The following is an 18800-nucleotide window of genomic DNA, read 5'->3' as shown; positions in this document are numbered from 1 at the left end:
TACCCAACTTCAGAAAACGTCCTGTGTGACACGCAAAATAAAATGCAAATTCCTTATCAAGCATGCTCATGAGCAGAGTACTGGTTCTTTCAATCTAATGATACCCAATCCCTTGCATGTTATATGCACCAATAATACAGTTTCCTGACGTACAACTCCATTCACTTATTTCATTGACCTCATGACCTTGCCACACACACCTTAAGACTTATGACTGACCACTATATTTGTGGTGGATACTAGTTTTTTCTAACAAAAAACGAAACAACATTTTGAGAAATACAAATACTGTATTTGAATAAGCATCTGGACAGTCAACTGAACAACATAATGCACACACATGTAAATACAATCAGAAACATACATATATTTCAAGTTATCAATATCGAATACACTAAAATATTCTACAAATTGAAACGTTTCCACAAACTATGAAAAAATATGTTGTATTTGTTATACATATCCACAATCGTGAAACATTTATAACCATGCAACACAAGGCCCATCAAAAACTGTAAATCTTTTAAAGAAAGTTAAGTCTTGTCCGTTTGACTGTCCGAAACTGAATGACCAATTCACTGACCAATACCTCGTTTTCTTCGTGCTAACTTACAACGCCACCTAGCGTTCATTTCATTTAACTAAGGAAATTAATTTACTTCTAATTCGTAAACTCAAACTAAGTAAATTACATTATTCTGGAAGTGATTGAATAGTGATTGACTTGATAATAAAAAGTACCAGGTATTGAGTATACTTTACTAAAACATGACATCTGAGAGATAGGCCTATAGCTACGCGGGTCGGTTTTAAGCTTACCTTTGCCTTTGTATAACGGGATAAGTATTCTGGTTTTCCATTTAGAAAGCTATTCCGCGTTCGTTTAAATGGTACCAGTAGATAACACATCCTGACCACTATACAGAACGTTTGTGTTTTAAATGGTGTCTTTTCATGGGCTTTGTGTTTCTCTAATGGTTTGATTGCACGCTGTACCTCCTTAACGGTAAAGTCTAATGATAGGTAATCTGTATTATGATCACAACTATTTTCATTTTATAACTATTCGATAGCCCATCATTTGCCTCAAACACTTTAAAAAGATAGCTTTTAAAACAGTTGATTTCATTTTCACCAGAGTATGTTATTTTTTCGACACGCGTGTTTCTTTTCCTCTTCCTCAGTCGTTTCCAGATTTATTTGTAAGCAAGTCTGGCCGCTGTATTTCAACAATCAAGCGTTTAGTTTTCTCCTCGATTTGCTTAGTTTTCTGTATTCGTCGAAAGTAACGTTTTGCGGCTTTATAGTAACGAAAGGATGCATGGTGGTACCCTCTTGGACGCCCCTGAGCAATCCATAGTATCTAATAACTGATCATTGTATGAGCGGTTTTAAGGTCATGATCCCTTTAAGGTTTAGCCCAGCGATGGACTATGCGGTTAAGTGTCATTATTATAATACAATATTTTATTTGTTTTATAATAAAGTCGTTGTGAACTTCGTGTATCGCTGTGCACCTATGCCACGTTATGTTGTTCTGTTGGGGCAGGGACGGCCGACAATCGGGTGTTGACTTTTGTTCTATTTTAGAACTGGCAGTATAAGGAGCACTCACCGACAGTCATGGAATATCAATGGTTTCCCGGCACTAACCGAAAGTGAAGGTCAGACAATATTTGGGGGCCCTCATCGACAGTTATCGACAGAAGGATTTCGGAACTCACCGGCGATCAAATACTCATTGACGGTCAACAGCGGATGTTTGGAAATATTGACAAGAGAACAGCAAACCAAACTACACACAGTGTGGGTTCAGAGGATACGTTATCAATGATGCCGAGTTTTTTGCTTGTACTAGCATTGTCCGACAATCTAGCAGCGAAGGTAATGAAATTAACCATGAAATTCTATTTATGAACTTTTATCTAAATAAGGTGCTTACTAAATCTCAAGGTCTTATTAATAATATATTAACAAAGTTATGCAATTAATGGAGTATAATGCATTCGAAAATAAAATGTATGAACGTGTACAAAAAATACAATCATAATCAAACGAAATGAAAACGTAGGAGGTATATGAAATAATGAAAGGAATAGCAAATAGCAATTAAAGCAAAACTACTTCATGTATGTACACCAACAAATACCTGTTATATAGTTTTTCCTTCAAATGTACATTCATTCAATTAATAAAATATTTTTAACATAGTTGAAATGGTTCTCCATGTTCATGTTGTAATTGTGTCAGACCTTGTTGCAAATAGAAGGACATGTATTGTCTTGGGATACTTTTCTCTGTTGCACGATTTAGCTTCAGACCCATTAACATTGAAATCACATGCACACATTGGCCGTCCATGTCATCAGCGCACACAATAGAACCACTGTCACCTTCTTTTGCAAAATGTTGTGGATTTTCATCGCCATCAACCTCATCTGGATCTAAATCTTCAATAGCGATACACTTTGTGAAGGTATTTCTAATGAATTCTGCCATTGTTATTTTTCCTGATCCTGGATTAGTCTTCGCACCCCATATGTAAACATGCAACCCTTCTAGGAAGTCAATGTCTCCACTGATAAAATCAAACAGTCTACTTTGCATTGGTTCTTTTTCGGAATTCTTAAACAGCGTGTCTGTTGTAACGTTGTTCAAAGTTGCTGCTGCAATATCAACAGGTAAATCGACCAGAGGAGTGTCTACGCTTGGGGTGAGTATTGTTCCAATTACTATTTCATCATTATTTCTTTCATCAATCAAGGACAAGTGAGTGACTTCTCCGGCAACATGTTTAGCAATAAGAGCACAAGTTTCGTTACCTTTCCGGGCAAATCCGCCTAGCGTCCCAACGCCCATTGCGGATATTGCACTTCCAACTTTGCAACCAGAAAACATCATAACTTCCTTCGGATCGCTTCTCAAGATAAAGTCAGTGATTCCGTAGGGTTTGAGGACAGAACGAATATCTTGGATCGTTTCTTCTGAATATTGTTCAATTTCCGTTTCTTTAACGAAGATGTTGAATGACCCCAGGCGGTATCCGCATCCAACTGCATTATGAACATTGTCGAACACAGCCCTCGCCATCTATAAGGTGAAAACAATTGTATACGTTTTATTCAAATTCCATGATGTAATGAGATAACTTACATGCAATTGCAAAAAATTATTATGTTTAACAATATTAATATTACAAAATACAGTTACTAGTTTTCGCTTTGTTTATAATGTCATTATTTTTAAGTTATATGCCACTAACAGCAGTCTATATTTTACAAATATGCAGCTTCGTTAATTGGTACCTCATCGGTCACCTGTCGTGGCTTCGTGCCGACCTGGGGTCGTTCCAAATCAGGGACCTTGCTTCTTCCGTACATAGATACCCCCTCCGATATCGTCTCTCTGATCTTCTGTAGGTTTGCACGTGCTAGTTCTACATGTGTTGTAAAAACCTCTTCTTCTGACATATCTGGCCGACCTAAACACAAATAGATAAAATAGACACTCGTAAAAATGGATAATGTTTAACGTATAAAGGTTTAACAAAATAACACAAATAAAAGAAAGCAGATGCTAAGATTATCTAAATAAATATTTCTTACCGCAGTTAAAATGGTTCTTTTGCAGCTCACCCAGTTCAAGTTTGTTCGAGCTCCTTCGTTTGTAAAAACTTTTGGCTGACACTGGAACATCTTCTATGGGGCTTTTTTCAGGATTCAGAAATCTCCCAAGGTCTGAAGCTGCGTTGTACAATGCAGAAATGTATTTTTGTTTTGACCAACTGGATGCTGCTTCTAATTCAACATCATGCCCGATGTTTCGAAACACATTGAGCACATTCAACCTTTCTTCCAAAAATCTGAAAACTATTCGCTCAAGAAGACAAGAAATAGTATCGGAAAACTTTGCTCGAGATGTCACGCAAATGTACTCATTATCTGCGCATGAAAACTGCTGTGGGGTTTCTTCTTCTGAAATCAGAACGATGAACTTCCGGTAATGACCGGGGATGTTTCCCTCTCGCCTCGCGCTGGTATGACTGGCAATGAAAATTACCGGGTCCTTAACGCTCGTATCTGAGGATGACGCTAGAACCTCCTCTACATACTCGGCAACTGTAAGGTACTCCTTGCTGACTTGACTTATTGCTGGTTTTGTAACCACTAACTGCTCATTGTGGATCAGAATTGTATCTTGTGGAGCCTGTATATTTAGTATAACACTTTCAAATTTAGGAAGACTAAAGTCATCCCTAATTCCACATTTTTGTAGTAGTTTCTGACATCTTTTGATAAACGGTTTGACGTACTTCCCTGCGTATCTGTACCGTGGGTAGGCGCTGGCCGGTATGGTTGTCCTTGTTATTGTCTCCATTATTTGGTTATTCCTACAAAAAAAGTCAAAACTAGTTAGGCCGACGTGCCTTCTTGTCCTTTTCTAAACATTGTGTTCATATACATTTATGCTTAATGATTATATTATTTACAAGTTTGGTAATAATTCTTTAGAACATTACACAATATATATATTAGAGTATTATGAGTAACGAGTGTATGCAGGAATCCAACATGGGAATATCCTATGCGTTCGTTTTTATAAATAAACTTTGTTTAAGTAGTACGAAGTCAAAATCACACTCAAATAAGTCACGAAATTTAAATAGAAATATGTACTGGTTTCCCTATTAAAGAAAAACGTTAATCTTTAGCCATATATGTACCGATTAAAAAAGTAAACCTGTCTTCTTGATAATATCAGTTAAATAAGAATTAATGAACAGTTTAACATACCCATTACAATTTCTCCATTTAAAACTCACACATTACATTGTTTACAAACGATTAATGTGAATACAAGTAGTGGAAAATAACGCCTTATATTAAACATGAATTATAGTCCCGGGCTGAGCTCGGCCTATTTATAGAACAATCGGCTTGACTTTATCGCTGCAAGCGCTGCAAAAAGAAGGAAGTAAATTGCGGCATTCTCAATGCACTGAGGCATGTAAGGCAATGAAGTTGTAAGCGTGAAGTTATACGCAATCACATTGCCCAGATCTATATCATTCACTGCCGTAGCCTGCAGATTATTTTTTAAAGTTGCACTCTTACTCCCAATTAAGCAGAATCATAATTAAAACAATTATTTTAATTTGCCGAAAAGGATGAATAAATATCAAATTCAAGGGTTTCTTAAGAAGGATAAAGTGTTTAATTTGAAGTAAAGCTACAGAAAACACGATATTTTTACCTTATGAGCAATCAAGCGTCTTTTAATATTTGTGCATTTTCAGCTATTACGAACACAATCTTGTCAATAGAATTTAAAATTTTCCATAAATGTATTTTTAAGTAAATAGTTAAAGGTTTATCATTCAAAATGTATGTTTGTTATACATGTGTGTGTGTGTGTGTGTGTGTGTGTGTGTGCGTGTGTGCGTGTTGATTTTAAATACGAGTGTCACTTTAAAGTCCATAAACTCATTTTAAACTGAAGGGGTATGGGGTATATGTTGGGTTAAGATTATGAACAAGCCTTCCTTTTAAGCGTTTTCTTTTACTCATATTTATCATTCTTTTATTAAAAGACAAAAACAATATCCATCTCGTGACAGACTGGCGGAAAATAAATTTAAGAAACTGGAGTTAATACCATCGGAAGGATATAAGAAAGGTAAGAAATATTATGGTATGCGATGTTTACGTGAACAAAATTTAAGTAAACATACGTTTACATTTGTTATTGTTTACGTTGGTGCCACGAATTAAATGACGACAGTACCTTAAATGTCACAGGTTTTTATGACGATATATTATACTACCAGACAAGCAGCAAAATGCAATGTTGTTACATTTTCTTTAAACCTAAAAATTGTGCGCCATGTTGCTGTCACCCACCCGAGAAGACAAGAAATAGTATCGGAAATCCATACATTTATTAAATATTAAGAGTTATAATCGCCGAGGTATGATTATAAAGTGTAAGTCTATTCCAGTTTTAACTCGAGATCACATGAACGCAAATACAATCTGCCTATGACTCGATAGGCTGTGGATAAGAGTGAGGTTTGTGCACGTAGACTGGTTTAACCCCCCTGTATATTTATATTATTCTGATCGTTCCAAGGCGGTACCTAACAATCCTTGATAAACATACCTACTTCTTTTTATATAGTATATATGCACTAGCTGTGCAATTTGTTGAGTTTTGTGCTGTTGTTCCATGTTAATTGTGTGTGATTTTTTGTTTGTTTTTGTGTTCTATGTCTTTGGCGTTTATCCTGTGCCATTAAACGGGTTATGTTTAAATTTTGGCTACTGTGCTTGTTTCTTTAGTTTTTCATATAAGTTATAACATTATGCCAAATAAGAGAAAATTTCGACACAAAGACGTGACGATAGTTATCTAATCTTCCTACGGCCAGAGATAATTACTACTAAATAGTGAATTGCCTTTATCAGTGGGGTTTTTACGTAACCACCTGTAATGATGATTGTGAAGTCATATAGTCAAGTGACTAATAGATGAAAGCACAGATGTGAGGTTATATATTTAATATAGAAATACTAGCTATGTTGTGCAACTATCAAGAAAGAACTGTCAGCTCTACCACGCGGGCTGATATATACAAGAATAGTAATAGTCTGTATTTAGACATAATGTAACACCAACAATAATGCATAAGTGAAAAACTATAACTGTTATATAATATACTATTAACAGTTTTTGAGTACCATTGGATTGTTTTCGTTTGTATAAACTGTCATTTGTTCCCAATGTTCAAAGAAACAGTTCGATTTTTTTTATGAGTTCTTAATGACTATGTGAAGAATGATGTTGCGAACGTACCAGCTATTTATATTCGTTTAGTTTCCCAGACATGCCAGATGACTCGAAACACCTACAAACAAACATATAAAATTGCGCTGTATGTGAACAATACTTGGCAGTTATCTGAGACATTGTATACAGGCTTCCTTGAAACAAACTCGTCATTCAACCCCGTGTGCACTTCCCTTCAACCCGTATGGCCCCCCGGTCGTCAGTTAACATCATGCGCAAGTGACGTTTTAATTGTATGGCTGAATGAGTTGTATCGAATTTAGAGTTTCTTCACTTTCCTCAATGATCAAGGTCACTAGAAGTAGTCAATAAAGCGATGGGAATGTAATAGAAATGTTTTGTGGTTCAACCTAATCATTTTCTTAGCGTTTTGCACATCCTACTTTGCAGAATAGTGTCGTTATCAGCATTCTTTCTCTGGCATTGGAAATAACAAAATTTGCCATTAAGTTCCCATTCTAAGTGCACAAGACGTCGTCAAGATATAGATGCAAACACTCGATAAAATATTGCTAAAATACGTCCATAATAATACGGTATAATTTGACTAAAAGTTTCAAGTGACGTAATTGTCTATTTTCACTTTGTCAAAAAAACCAATCGTTCAGCTTATACACTCAATTACTTTTCTTTACTTGTTCAGGCCTCTAGAAAAATAAGTTAAAATAATAGGATCTTACCTGAGTCTGGCCTCCTGGTAGGCGTAGTTACATTGCGATATAAATTATAAACTTACTTCCCAGGTCCAAATTTCCTTCGAACACATCTAATTATTCAAATAATCCGCCATGTTCCGCATCGTATTTGTCCCTCACTTAAAATCTCGCAAAATTATACTACGTTGGGCCCCTAGTCGTATTATGTTTACCAGAAGAACAAATCTAACCTTCCAGTCTCCACATAGACAAAATCACGTTGTGTTGTTGTTTTGATACCTAGTACTGATGTAATGAAAATCGTATGCATACGTTCGATTTCAAATCTTTCACGGCATCCCAAATTTCGGACCTGTATAAATTCTATTGGTTTAATAAGTGTTTCGAATAATTCTAAGTTATGACATGGTGTAATATTAATGAATTTACTTACATATATTTTTTCATTTAATTATTGCCCTCTTTACCTGTTCAGATAATGTAATTGTGACTTGCATAAATGAGTCGCCTGAAGTAAAGATAACTCATAGATACGTAAAAGTGTTTACTATATCTAAAAGTTCTTAAATTGACTGAAATTCTGCCACCTTTTCGAAAATTTAATACCTTAGTTTTTAATTGTATTTTTCTGCAGAAACATCAAATGTAACTATATCGTCAGTGTTTATCAGTAAGAAGAGTTTTAAAAATTCTGTATCAATACCTGTAGCGCCTTTTTATTGTTAAACCTTTTCTTATTTATTGATGTACCGATTGAAAATAAAAAAGGCAAAAGGCATTCACCTTGCCGCACGCATTGACCGACGTGTATTTCAAATATGACTGCAAGTTCACAATTGAGTTTAACTCTTGTATATACATGTCCATATATACATATGATTACAAGTTTTCCCCTGATTCCGAGCCTTAATCAAGCTAGTAAAAAGTCTGCCTAAAAATTAAAAGTGTACTTCCCTAAAATTGCTAACTTTGATAACACTAGTGTGAGTTTTAAGCATTATTATTTGCGATAACACTAAGACAATGGTAGGAACTACGTCACGCGCACCTGCTGAAACGGTTGCACGCGAAGCAGGAAAACGTCAACAAACCGGGGTTTTTTTAAAAAACAACAACAACAACAACACTTTCCACGATATTGTTCCATAAAAAAGAAAGAGCGCAACTAACAACTCTATATTCATTCATGTATGTACGGTTTCTGAAAGTAACTCTCTGTATACGCCTGAAAATGGAATAATACTTTTTTCTAGATATGGTTCCCTGTGGACGGAATTATATTTCCTTCGTTAAAGTCAACAAAAACGATAGTTTTATGTATTTTAGACGGCATGATCTCGCTTAAATGCTCTCCGAATTCGTGGATTGGTTGTCGGACTTTTTACGCTAAAAATCTGTAAAAACAGGAAATGATTCCACGCCGACGTGTTGCCAAATAAAGTTTCCGGCGGAAGACATTTTCATTATTCATCATAGCATAATAGAGGTGGCGTAAACAATAAAAGTATATATATATATATATTCAGCACATGTATGTATAGAAAATATCCTCTTGAAAAGGTACTAAGTTTTGTCACCATATAGAAAAATGATATCCCTCAGATTATATGTTCCATTTTTGATTGGCCGGTACAAATTAGTCATCGTTATGTCTTCCTTTTAAGTCTATACAAAAAAGGCATGTCCCATATCATTTTCACTTTAGTTTTTAAGCAGTTTTCTGGTGTAAATTTCTTCCAACAGTTGAAATATAAATATTTATGTGAAAAACTACAGAAACAATCTCAGTAGCCAAAAGTTTAAACATAAACCCCGTTTAATGGCACAGGGCAATCGCCTGTGATTATGTAAATCAAAGACTCCTGTTCTCAGCCTCTGTAAAACTGAAAATTATGACAACATTAAATGGGAGTGCGTGGTGACTTTTTACAGCTTCCGCACATATAACTTTAAGTTTAAAAATCACCAAATACACGATTTACAGACAAAATATCAGATCTGGTTAGTTGCCAATAGGACAATTTACGGTCCCTCTAATCCCCGCTGTGTACACAATTGACCTAAATCAATTAGTTGACAGTTGTTGTGATAGTTGCAAACTGTCAACAAAGGACCCCTATTTTAAATTAGCACTGATGTCAATTAGCGAAGTTTTGATAGCGGTACTTTCACCTACATAATCCTATTGTATACCAATTAGAGACCTTTCACCAAACAGTGGACGCTAACGAGCGAAAGAGTATCGTGAATTGATTTCTTAAATGGCGTATTTTAACTATTTTTGCAATGATTATCACAATTGATTGGTTGATATTTTAAATCAAGAATTATGAATATTGATGAGGTAAACAAGAATTACACAGAACGAAAAACTATCAATTTAAAAAAATAATTTGTAGAGTGAACAACTGAACTTCGTTCACTTTTTATGTATGCTGTTAATTTTCGTTCATTGTAATTTCAATTGTTGTTCATTTCTGCAGTCCAAACTTGTATAAAATGAAACGAATAAGCTTAATTAAAAGCCTGAAACAACATTTGTTTTCTTTTTATATCATTTTTTGTTTAAATACGTAATAAAGTTTACTTTAAAGGTGAAAATGACCAATAATACGACCAACGCACAATATACGTCATTAACGATACATGTATACACAATCTTGTCTTTGCGAACATAAATCAATTTTTCCGAGTACTCGAGTATTAATTTTACTACTCGTTGCCATCCCTAATAACTTACATACATCGGTTTAAGAATCGCATATCTATAGTCCTTAAACGTTTCTGTAAAAACAAAAAAATAGCAATCAATTAACACTAATGAAACAATGGGATCTACATGGAAAAGCCATAAAGTCAGCCAATACCTTTTTATGAAGCTACGCTTGTTGAGGTCTTACCATCGTCGGATATCTGTGTACATTGGGCGATTTGGCGAGAAAAATCTCGTTAATATGAATAATTAAAGAGGTAGTTTTCTTGGTTTCGCAAGGTACCAGAACTAAACCGGCTCTGCCTATTCTGTACAATACTTTTTGCCAACAGTCATGGCCTCTACTGACAGTACGGGAAATTGATATCTATTTCATTGTAACATGCGGATGCGTTGGAAGAAGAGTTGTCTCCTCCGCCTCACGCATTTTCATTTAAACGAGATTTGTCAGTCATTTATGAAACATAACGGAATTTAGGTTGCCGACGATGAGGTCAACATACTGCTATAATCGAAGTATTTGTTCAGCCTTTATAGGAGCAATGGTAACCAATGCCGTTATTGTAATTAAGCTGGATCTACACTATTGGAGCTTCACATGCAATTACAAACATTGTCGTATGGTTGTTTAAAGAATTGCATATATTGTTGTACAATGTATGCCGTACGATACTTCTAGATTTGTATTCCCCCTAGACACTATTCTGAACCATTGATTCTTCTTATGATATTTATATCGTAAAACAATGTCCTAAAATTCTTAAAAAGATGCTTGATTTTTTAAACATTTGGAAAACGTTGAAACTAAACACTGTTCGATATTATTGCAGAGGCCTAAAAGGGAAAGTAACCGCTGCTGGGATTTTGACGACCGTTATAAATATGGACGTTATGGCTGAGTTTCTGACAAAAATGGCGGCACCAAGCCAAGCAAAAGATGATGGATTTATTTTTGTTTACGATCGAAGGGAAAAGGATGCACCTGAAAAGACAATAAGCACGCAGAAGATATTATCATTTTCGGATTTGAAAGCTAAAATTATTGAGGTTTGTGCATGAGTAATGTTGCAAAATGCAATGGAACATTTACCGCATTGTTTATGTTTACGAAGGTTCTAATTATTCTAATTTGCATTCATAAATTTAAAAGCTGGTCAACAGTCATGAGGTTATCTTCGCTAACGGTTCCTTTCGTAGTTGAATGTTTATTCAGACCTCTTCAGTGTTTCTGCCAGAATATTTATAAGACGGAAAGGAGCACAGTGGCTTGATGATAGGAGCTCATAAAAGTAAAAATAAATCGGTTAAACAAGCCAAAATTATATTTTACACATACTTTAACATGTTCATCATCATCATAAAATAAGGTTTGACAAAATACAAAAGTACCTACTGCTTTAATACAAACCAAGTGAAGAATGTTCGTCCGTCGAAAATGTAAACAAAGACCAATTATCGTTGTACATTATAACTTCTTCATAAGTAAAGTTACTAACAAAATACCTGGGTCATAGATGCAATAGCCCTTAATGTACACTTTAACACCCGTATCCTTTTTGAGAGAAACAGTCAATTCTCGACTTTCCAATAGACCATAAGCCTTTGCGGCATGGTGACTTCCGGTTTATTTCCGGGTTATGACGAAGTACAATAACAGCGATAAATACGGACAAATTATCATTCCAGGTTTGTTATAATTTATTTATTTTTATTAGATTTGTCATTTTAATGAGTTTATATTACATTATTGTGATATTATTTGAATGTCATGAGCTATAAATCGCTTGACTGTTTACTTGGACAGTTAGTTCTGGTGGGTGGGGTAGATGGTTCAGAAAAGACTGCAGTTACTATTCTTATTGGAGTATTATAAACAACAAATTCTCATCTATTCTAAAACATTTGTTTTGAAAATTAACACAAATAATACATTAGTCTGTTTTACTATCTGACAGTCATAATCTAATGAGGAATCTGTATGTACATTACCAGGTATAACTAATAAGTCTTATGAATGAACATAAATAAATCATCATCAATATAAATTCTGATATTTATACTGATGTGTGTATTTTATTACTATGTAATAAACATTTTACTTAGAGTAATTATGTCATGTTGTCACCTGTGTAGTCTTCTAAATGATTTGTTATTTTCAAATATTATGATGCAGTGTTCTCAATAAGAACCAGCTGCCGGCCAAAATGGACATTTCAAATGCCAATAGGGCCGGTTCAAATTTGGAAAACTAAATGAATTTTCAGTAGAATAAGTAGAAGCTGGTCGGTTACTTTACTATTTGAGACGGTTCAACCGAAACTTATTGAGAACCCTGTGATGGCCACCGGACTAGTCGCATACCCCCAGGCCTGGAATTAAATCGGGTTCCAGATTGTCTTAAAACCCATTCATAAAAAAGTCTGAGAGTAACTTACTTTTTTATAAAAATATGCTTTTTATGTTCCATTCCTTTCTTTACAGATATGATTCAAATATGCTGATGTTACCTTCTGAGATCATTACTTTCAATGAAGAACATCACTACAATTGGTTGGGCTGCTAGATTGGTAGCAACGTGATGGACAGCTAGTACCTGACATGCTATTGTTGGTTTGGCATCTATTGCTTACTGGGCCGCTATATTGGATGGACCATACGTGTTGGTTGGACAATTATAAATGGTTGGACTGGAAGTGTTGGTTGGACCACCAGTGTTGTTTGGACTGCTTGTTGGACAGAATGTGTGATAGACAACTAGTGTTATTTGAATCACTGTTGGGTCATATTGGTTTGATTCCCATTGCTAGTACTTGTTGGATCTCTTTTGTTGGTTGAACTGTTGTTTTTTGACTGTTATTATTGATATTCATACATTGTATAATATGTTAAGTGCTTAGTATTCAACACTTATTATTATTATTGTTATCATAAGAAATATTATTATTCAAAAATCATATAAATATATAAAATTAAATATTTTTTTATGTCCTTGTACTTTAGTTATGTTTTACATTTACAATGTGCATCATAATGTTTTATTATATGAACAACTATTTTTATAGATATTTAAATAAACATTAATTCTGTACAACCATTTTTTGTTTCTTTTGCTACAATTTGTATGATAGTGTCAGACATTTTCTACAGAAATGATAAATTTGTCATAAAAAAGCACAGCAAAAAATCAGAGCTCATGGTAACTTCTTTAAATGCTGATTCTCATCAAAATGAATAAGTTGAATTGCATCATTGAATGTATGATTCTTCATTAAATTTAATGAGATCTCCTGCCAATTGACCTTTATGGACATGCACCTTTAAAACTGCAATCTTACAGATTAACTGATTTTGATATCATTGCCTTCAATTCAGTCAGTCATATAAGATGATTCACAAAATAACAGATCTCAGTTGTTTGAAACACTGTCAAAAGACTCCATTTTCTTAAAGCGTTAGAAACGCTTTTTATCCATAAATATATCCATTTTCAAACAAGATACGTACAAATGTTATCTGATCTTCTATCAGCAATCTTTTATCACTGGTTTTCAGACATTTTTTTTGTCAAAACGGTCAAGATAATTCTGTAAAAATGTTTTCTGATCTTCCATCAGCAATCTTATATCACTGGTTTTCAGACATTTTTTGTCAAAATGGTCAGTCTGAGAATGCAGCTTTAAACTTGAGCACTTTATTTACAATGATGAACAATTTTAGTTATGAAAATTAAAATAAATAGGAGCAGATGTATTGAATCATTCAAGTCTTGAAATATTATGTATGATCTTGCTGGACATGGGCCTATTGTTTCTGGAAATTTGCATGTGTACCAAGTTTCATTTAAATCTCCAGGCTGTTTGAATTTGGGCCAAGAAAATATTCGGCCTACAGTACTGCGCTAACGACACCTAGGCTTATTGACTATAACAATACTAAAGTAACATGATAGGAAAAAGCTCGAACCAAGGGCTGCCAGAAAAAGCACGGTGCTCCAACAAACTAAGTTAACCGGGTGGCTAGTTATTGCCCACAAACATTAACTCGATTTTATGTCTTTTTAATATTAACCATGGGAGTTAACACAGTCATTGGAATAAAAAGATCATAGACAATCATATTAATAACAACGGTATTTTTTACAATTTAATAATAACATTAAACATGATATAATTCAATAACAATAAATTGTCCTTGGTATGCAATAATCCCTTTAAAGGTTCAGTTGCCAAGGGTTAAAAAACCACATCTTGCTTCTTTTTGAAAAATCTCTTGTTCGACTGTTATCGGCTATAAAGTGTTGTTTCACATCCTGTGTCATAATTTTAAGTTCTAAATGTCTACTTTTTGTACCAAACATTTAAATTTATGTCACTTGTGTGCATTTCTTTAGTCCTTGCAGTCAAGGAAAGTTTTCATTTATATTGACACACTTCATTTATTTTATCTCTGTTCTTGAACCGATTCCGATTCCGTCTCTTGTGTTTTGCACAAATTTTTCTTGTAAAACTACTGATATAGCAGGTGCTATCAGATCAATGGTATCAACTGCCTACTCCTGTTGAGCATCAACTTGGCGGAATCAAACATCAAGAATGTACATCTCTGAAATAAAATAAATAGTTTTATCATCATCCAACTTAGCCAGAAAAAATATAAAAGACTCTTAACTGTTAAAGCTGCACTCTCACAGATATACCGTTTTGACAACTTTTTTATTTGTTGTCTTGGAAAGAGGCAATTTCTGCGTAAATATCTGCAAACCAGTGATATAAGCCTGCTGACAAAAAAAATCAGATCACCTATTTTTATATCTCCATTTAAAAATTATTATTTTATAGCTAATTTTAAAAGCGTTACTAACGGTTTAAGAAAAATGCATTAAAAATTATTTTATTTACTTAAAAATGAAAATCTGCGATCCAATGTTTTGTCAGCAGTCTTATATCACTGGTTTTCTTGCACGTTTGCATAAATTGGCAGTCGAAGACAAAAAAAAAAACAGTTGTCAAAATGTTTAATCTGTGAGAGTGCAGCTTTAATATCAGTCAGATATTTAAATAGTTACAATTTACTAGTACAATCTTAATAAGCTGTTATTTTAAGACCTGCATATTTGTTTACATACAGCACAGCAGTCAGTATTTAAATGCCCTTCTTAATCACATTTAAGCTTCATTTATTTGACTGTTTTGAAGTTGCAGATTTTAACCATTTCACACTAATTGCAACATATCATTCATTTAATTTAATAACAAACTAAACAAACCACGATTGAATGCATACTTCATAACAACCAATATGTATTTGAAGTCTTTGAGAACTACTATGAAAGTCTTTACCATTATATTTGTTATTTTACCCCACCCACTTAAATGTGTACTGAAGTTGGGTATAAACGTCGAAAACTTCATTGACATTTACAAAAAACGGTAGATATTTATAGAAGAATGTATAACCTGATGTTCCTAACATGTTTTACTCACCTATCGATCTATTTTGCCAATTATGCTCTTCCTTTCACTCGTATCGATAACTGGGAAATTGAATGCGGAAATAAACCGGAAGTCACCTTTGTCGCAAAGCATTATGGGCTTCTGGAATAAGGCGAATGATGCAAATGCTTCAAAATGCGAATTATCACAGGAACCAGCCAGACATTTTCTTGCTCGCCTTCATCTATTTGCGAGTGGCCGAAGGAAATTCACCACTGCACACTCAACACTTTTCCTATGGTTCAATCAGAACAACTCAGCCATGGCCGAAGTGTTTCGATTATTGAAAAATTGTGAACTGCAGCTTTGCAGGTGCCCTTCATGTATTTGTTGTTACATATACAAATGTCAATATTGGGTTTTTAAGTAAGGGCCTCGAACAATTTGCAAACTGTTAAAGATAATCACGTAACCATGTATCATTGTATGGTCGCTTGTTGCTGTACGCAATTGGTATTATCAAATATTTAAGTAAGGGACTAGAAGATAAATGTTTTCGTCTGGTTCGTGTATTGCAACGGCCGAAATGGAGAGAAAATAGTTTCTTCACTCATAAAAGGCCTGCAGAAGGCGAAAAGGCTGATCTTGACATGGGGATTGACCCTAAGGCCCCCAAGTCCCCTGAATCTAGCGGAAAAGCATCCATCGTCGGTACATCATCACAAACCATAAAGTCTCTGTCTGATTCTACGGCATCTGTCAGAACTGTCAAATAATGGAAAACGGAGCTGAACATCAAACTTTTGTATGATACAAAAAAGAATGATGGCAATGGCTTTGTCAAAATGTGGTCTGATGTTTGTAAAGAATTAAAACATCAACTGTAGGCACTATAGTATTTCAGTTTTTATTTAGTAATCAAAGGTTCACACCCTGCCCATTATACTTGCTAGATTCTCTATGCTTTGGCCAGTTGTGATAAATACATAACCATTGAAAAATGTACATAGTAATTTTCAAGAGAAAAACATCTACTCTGTGTAAGATTTGAGCCTATGAACCCCCGCTTGCAAGTCTGGTTCTCTCCCCAACTTGACTTACCAGGCACTTGGTTACTCAGAACCCTTGAATAGCTTATAGTGACTGTAACACTCCTCCCCACTTGACATTTTGAAAGTTTAATCTTAGGTTTGGAGGAGTGTAGTCACTTAACTTCTAGTGATTCAAGGCTTTTGAGTAACCAGAAGCTTAGTTAGCCCAGCTGGGTATATGACTTAGTCTATGTAAGAATTAAAAACAAAATGTAAAGGTTAATTGTTTATTCAATAAAAACATATGTAGCAAGGTGCATATTTCAGTATTTTATTAGTTTGTGTGTTTGGTATGGTTCTATATCATATATCGTTTTGTATTGTTTGTGTATCGTCGTGTTAAGTGTTGTGCTGCGTAGTTATTGTCCTCTGTGCGTTACTGTCCGTCAATGTCCGTCTATGTCCGAGTGCGTCAGAGCGTGAATACTGGTTATGCGAGTTTGTCTAAATTTATAGAGTGATTGATTGGTTCATAATGCCTTTTCCCCTTTTTCCCGCTTCATTGCACACGCCCTTATTTATATATACACATAAATCATTCCGTTCTGAATCATCATCGACGCAAGTCAAGATTTCAATTGTAACAGTTGTTACTATATTCTTACTTATTTAATACTCACTCTTATCTTTGAGCTCAAATATTCATTCATATTTAATTATTATTTAGACGTGCCTGGTAAGTTTATTACTCATAGTTCTTAGAATGTTTTATGTATTTAACCGCGAAGTCTCCCTTGAAATATTTACCGATCACTGTCCATTGTCTTTGTATTTTGTGTTATTAATAATATGATTATGTTAGCATATACTTTTATATGTTTTATTATATGTTTTAGGTTTCGTTCGACTACGTATAAATAAATATTTTCGAACTCCGAAGTTGAGTGGTTTTGTCTTAGTACATCCACGCTACAAATGGCTCCCCAACGGGGAATCGAACCCCGGTCTCCCGCGTGACAGGCGGGGATACTTACCACTATACAAATACTGAAAAGGGAGAAGCATGTTCCGGTGTAATGTTCTTACGTACTCCTGATCCAGTTATTTCTAGACTTAGTCCGAGTCCTGTTACTCCCATACCCGTGCCCAGGCCGCGACGTACCAAACGTCCGCCTGATAGGTATGGCGAGTGGGCTTATCAGCAAACAGCTGAATTCTTTGTTTGAGACTAAGTAGATTGAGTAGGCTTATGTATGAGTTGTACTGCTCTCATTATAGCATTTCAGGTAGTTTTCACAACAATATTAGTAGTTTTATTATTATAGCGCAGTGTACTATGGTTTTACCCATTATAATATTCATATTGCGTTACAGGCATTTTCATTGCGAAGTGACTGCTGCCCTTTGTGACATATATGTATTAACAGTTGTATCTGTTTGAGATATACTCTATTGTATTTGCCACATCCTTTGTCTCATGTTTTATATACAATACTTAAGCCTTTGCTATACATTATGAGATTTTATTTTTCTCGTAATATTATTTGAATACAATATCGTTGACACTTAATATTGATATCTATCATATTTCATTTCTTTGAGATAAAGTTATTTACTCTCTTTACCCGGAAAGTATGTTTCCTGAATGTAGGGTACATTCCAACCAGGAGGGGGAGTATGTAGCAAGGTGCATATTTCAGTATTTTATTAGTTTGTGTGTTTGGTATGGTTCTATATCGTATATCGTTTTGTATTGTTTGTGTATCGTCGTGTTTAGTGTTGTGCTGCGTAGTTATTGTCCTCTGTGCGTTACTGTCCGTCAATGTCCGTCTATGTCCGAGTGCGTCAGAGCGTGAATACTGGTTATGCGAGTTTGTCTAAATTTATAGAGTGATTGATTGGTTCATAATGCCTTTTCCCCTTTTTCCCGCTTCATTGCACACACCCTTATTTATATATACACATAAATCATTCCGTTCTGAATCATCATCGACGCAACTTATTTAAAATGAATTTGGCAAGCTGCATTTAAGTTCGATCTTTTTGCAAATTTATGCACTTAACACAGATTTGGAATATAAATGTCTGATTAAATTGAATTGTCAAATTGCTTCATATGCGA

The 18800-nt window shown here is 34.7% G+C and overlaps 2 protein-coding genes and 1 long non-coding RNA gene across 4 annotated transcripts in view; 1 reads left to right on the top strand and 2 right to left on the bottom strand.

The window, feature by feature from the left end:
• Positions 1-319: 319 nt before the first annotated feature.
• On the bottom strand, positions 320-4916 carry LOC128206942 (uncharacterized). The gene is made up of 4 exons (XM_052909687.1): positions 4794-4916; positions 3606-4390; positions 3306-3481; positions 320-3090 (listed from the first exon to the last, which is right to left on the bottom strand). The coding sequence occupies exons 2-4, from the start codon at positions 4375-4377 to the stop codon at positions 2203-2205; spliced, it is 1836 nt and encodes a 611-aa protein (XP_052765647.1). The 5' UTR covers positions 4378-4390; positions 4794-4916; the 3' UTR covers positions 320-2202.
• Positions 4917-5531: 615 nt separating this feature from the next.
• LOC128205514 (structural maintenance of chromosomes flexible hinge domain-containing protein 1-like) overlaps positions 5532-18800 on the top strand; it is a 91840-nt gene continuing 78571 nt past the window's right edge. Inside the window, exons 1-2 of one of the 2 annotated variants that reach the window (XM_052907225.1) lie at positions 5532-5676; positions 11046-11262. In XM_052907225.1, the coding sequence (XP_052763185.1) occupies positions 11098-11262 (165 nt within the window). In that variant the 5' untranslated portion in view covers positions 5532-5676; positions 11046-11097. Of the gene's footprint in view, positions 5677-11045; positions 11263-15880; positions 16020-18800 lie in introns of those variants that run through there. The other variant, XM_052907226.1, reaches the window with a different exon arrangement.
• LOC128205517 (uncharacterized) lies at positions 14346-15834 on the bottom strand. Its single transcript, XR_008256263.1, has 2 exons — positions 15699-15834; positions 14346-14817 (listed from the first exon to the last, which is right to left on the bottom strand). It is a non-coding gene; the product is annotated as an uncharacterized LOC128205517 (long non-coding RNA).

Source organism: Mya arenaria, chromosome 10 (assembly GCF_026914265.1).
Source record: "Mya arenaria isolate MELC-2E11 chromosome 10, ASM2691426v1".
Classification (NCBI taxonomy): domain Eukaryota; kingdom Metazoa; phylum Mollusca; class Bivalvia; order Myida; family Myidae; genus Mya; species Mya arenaria.
The sequence above is the reverse complement of the archived record's forward strand: the minus strand, read 5'-3'. Positions and strand labels throughout refer to the sequence as shown.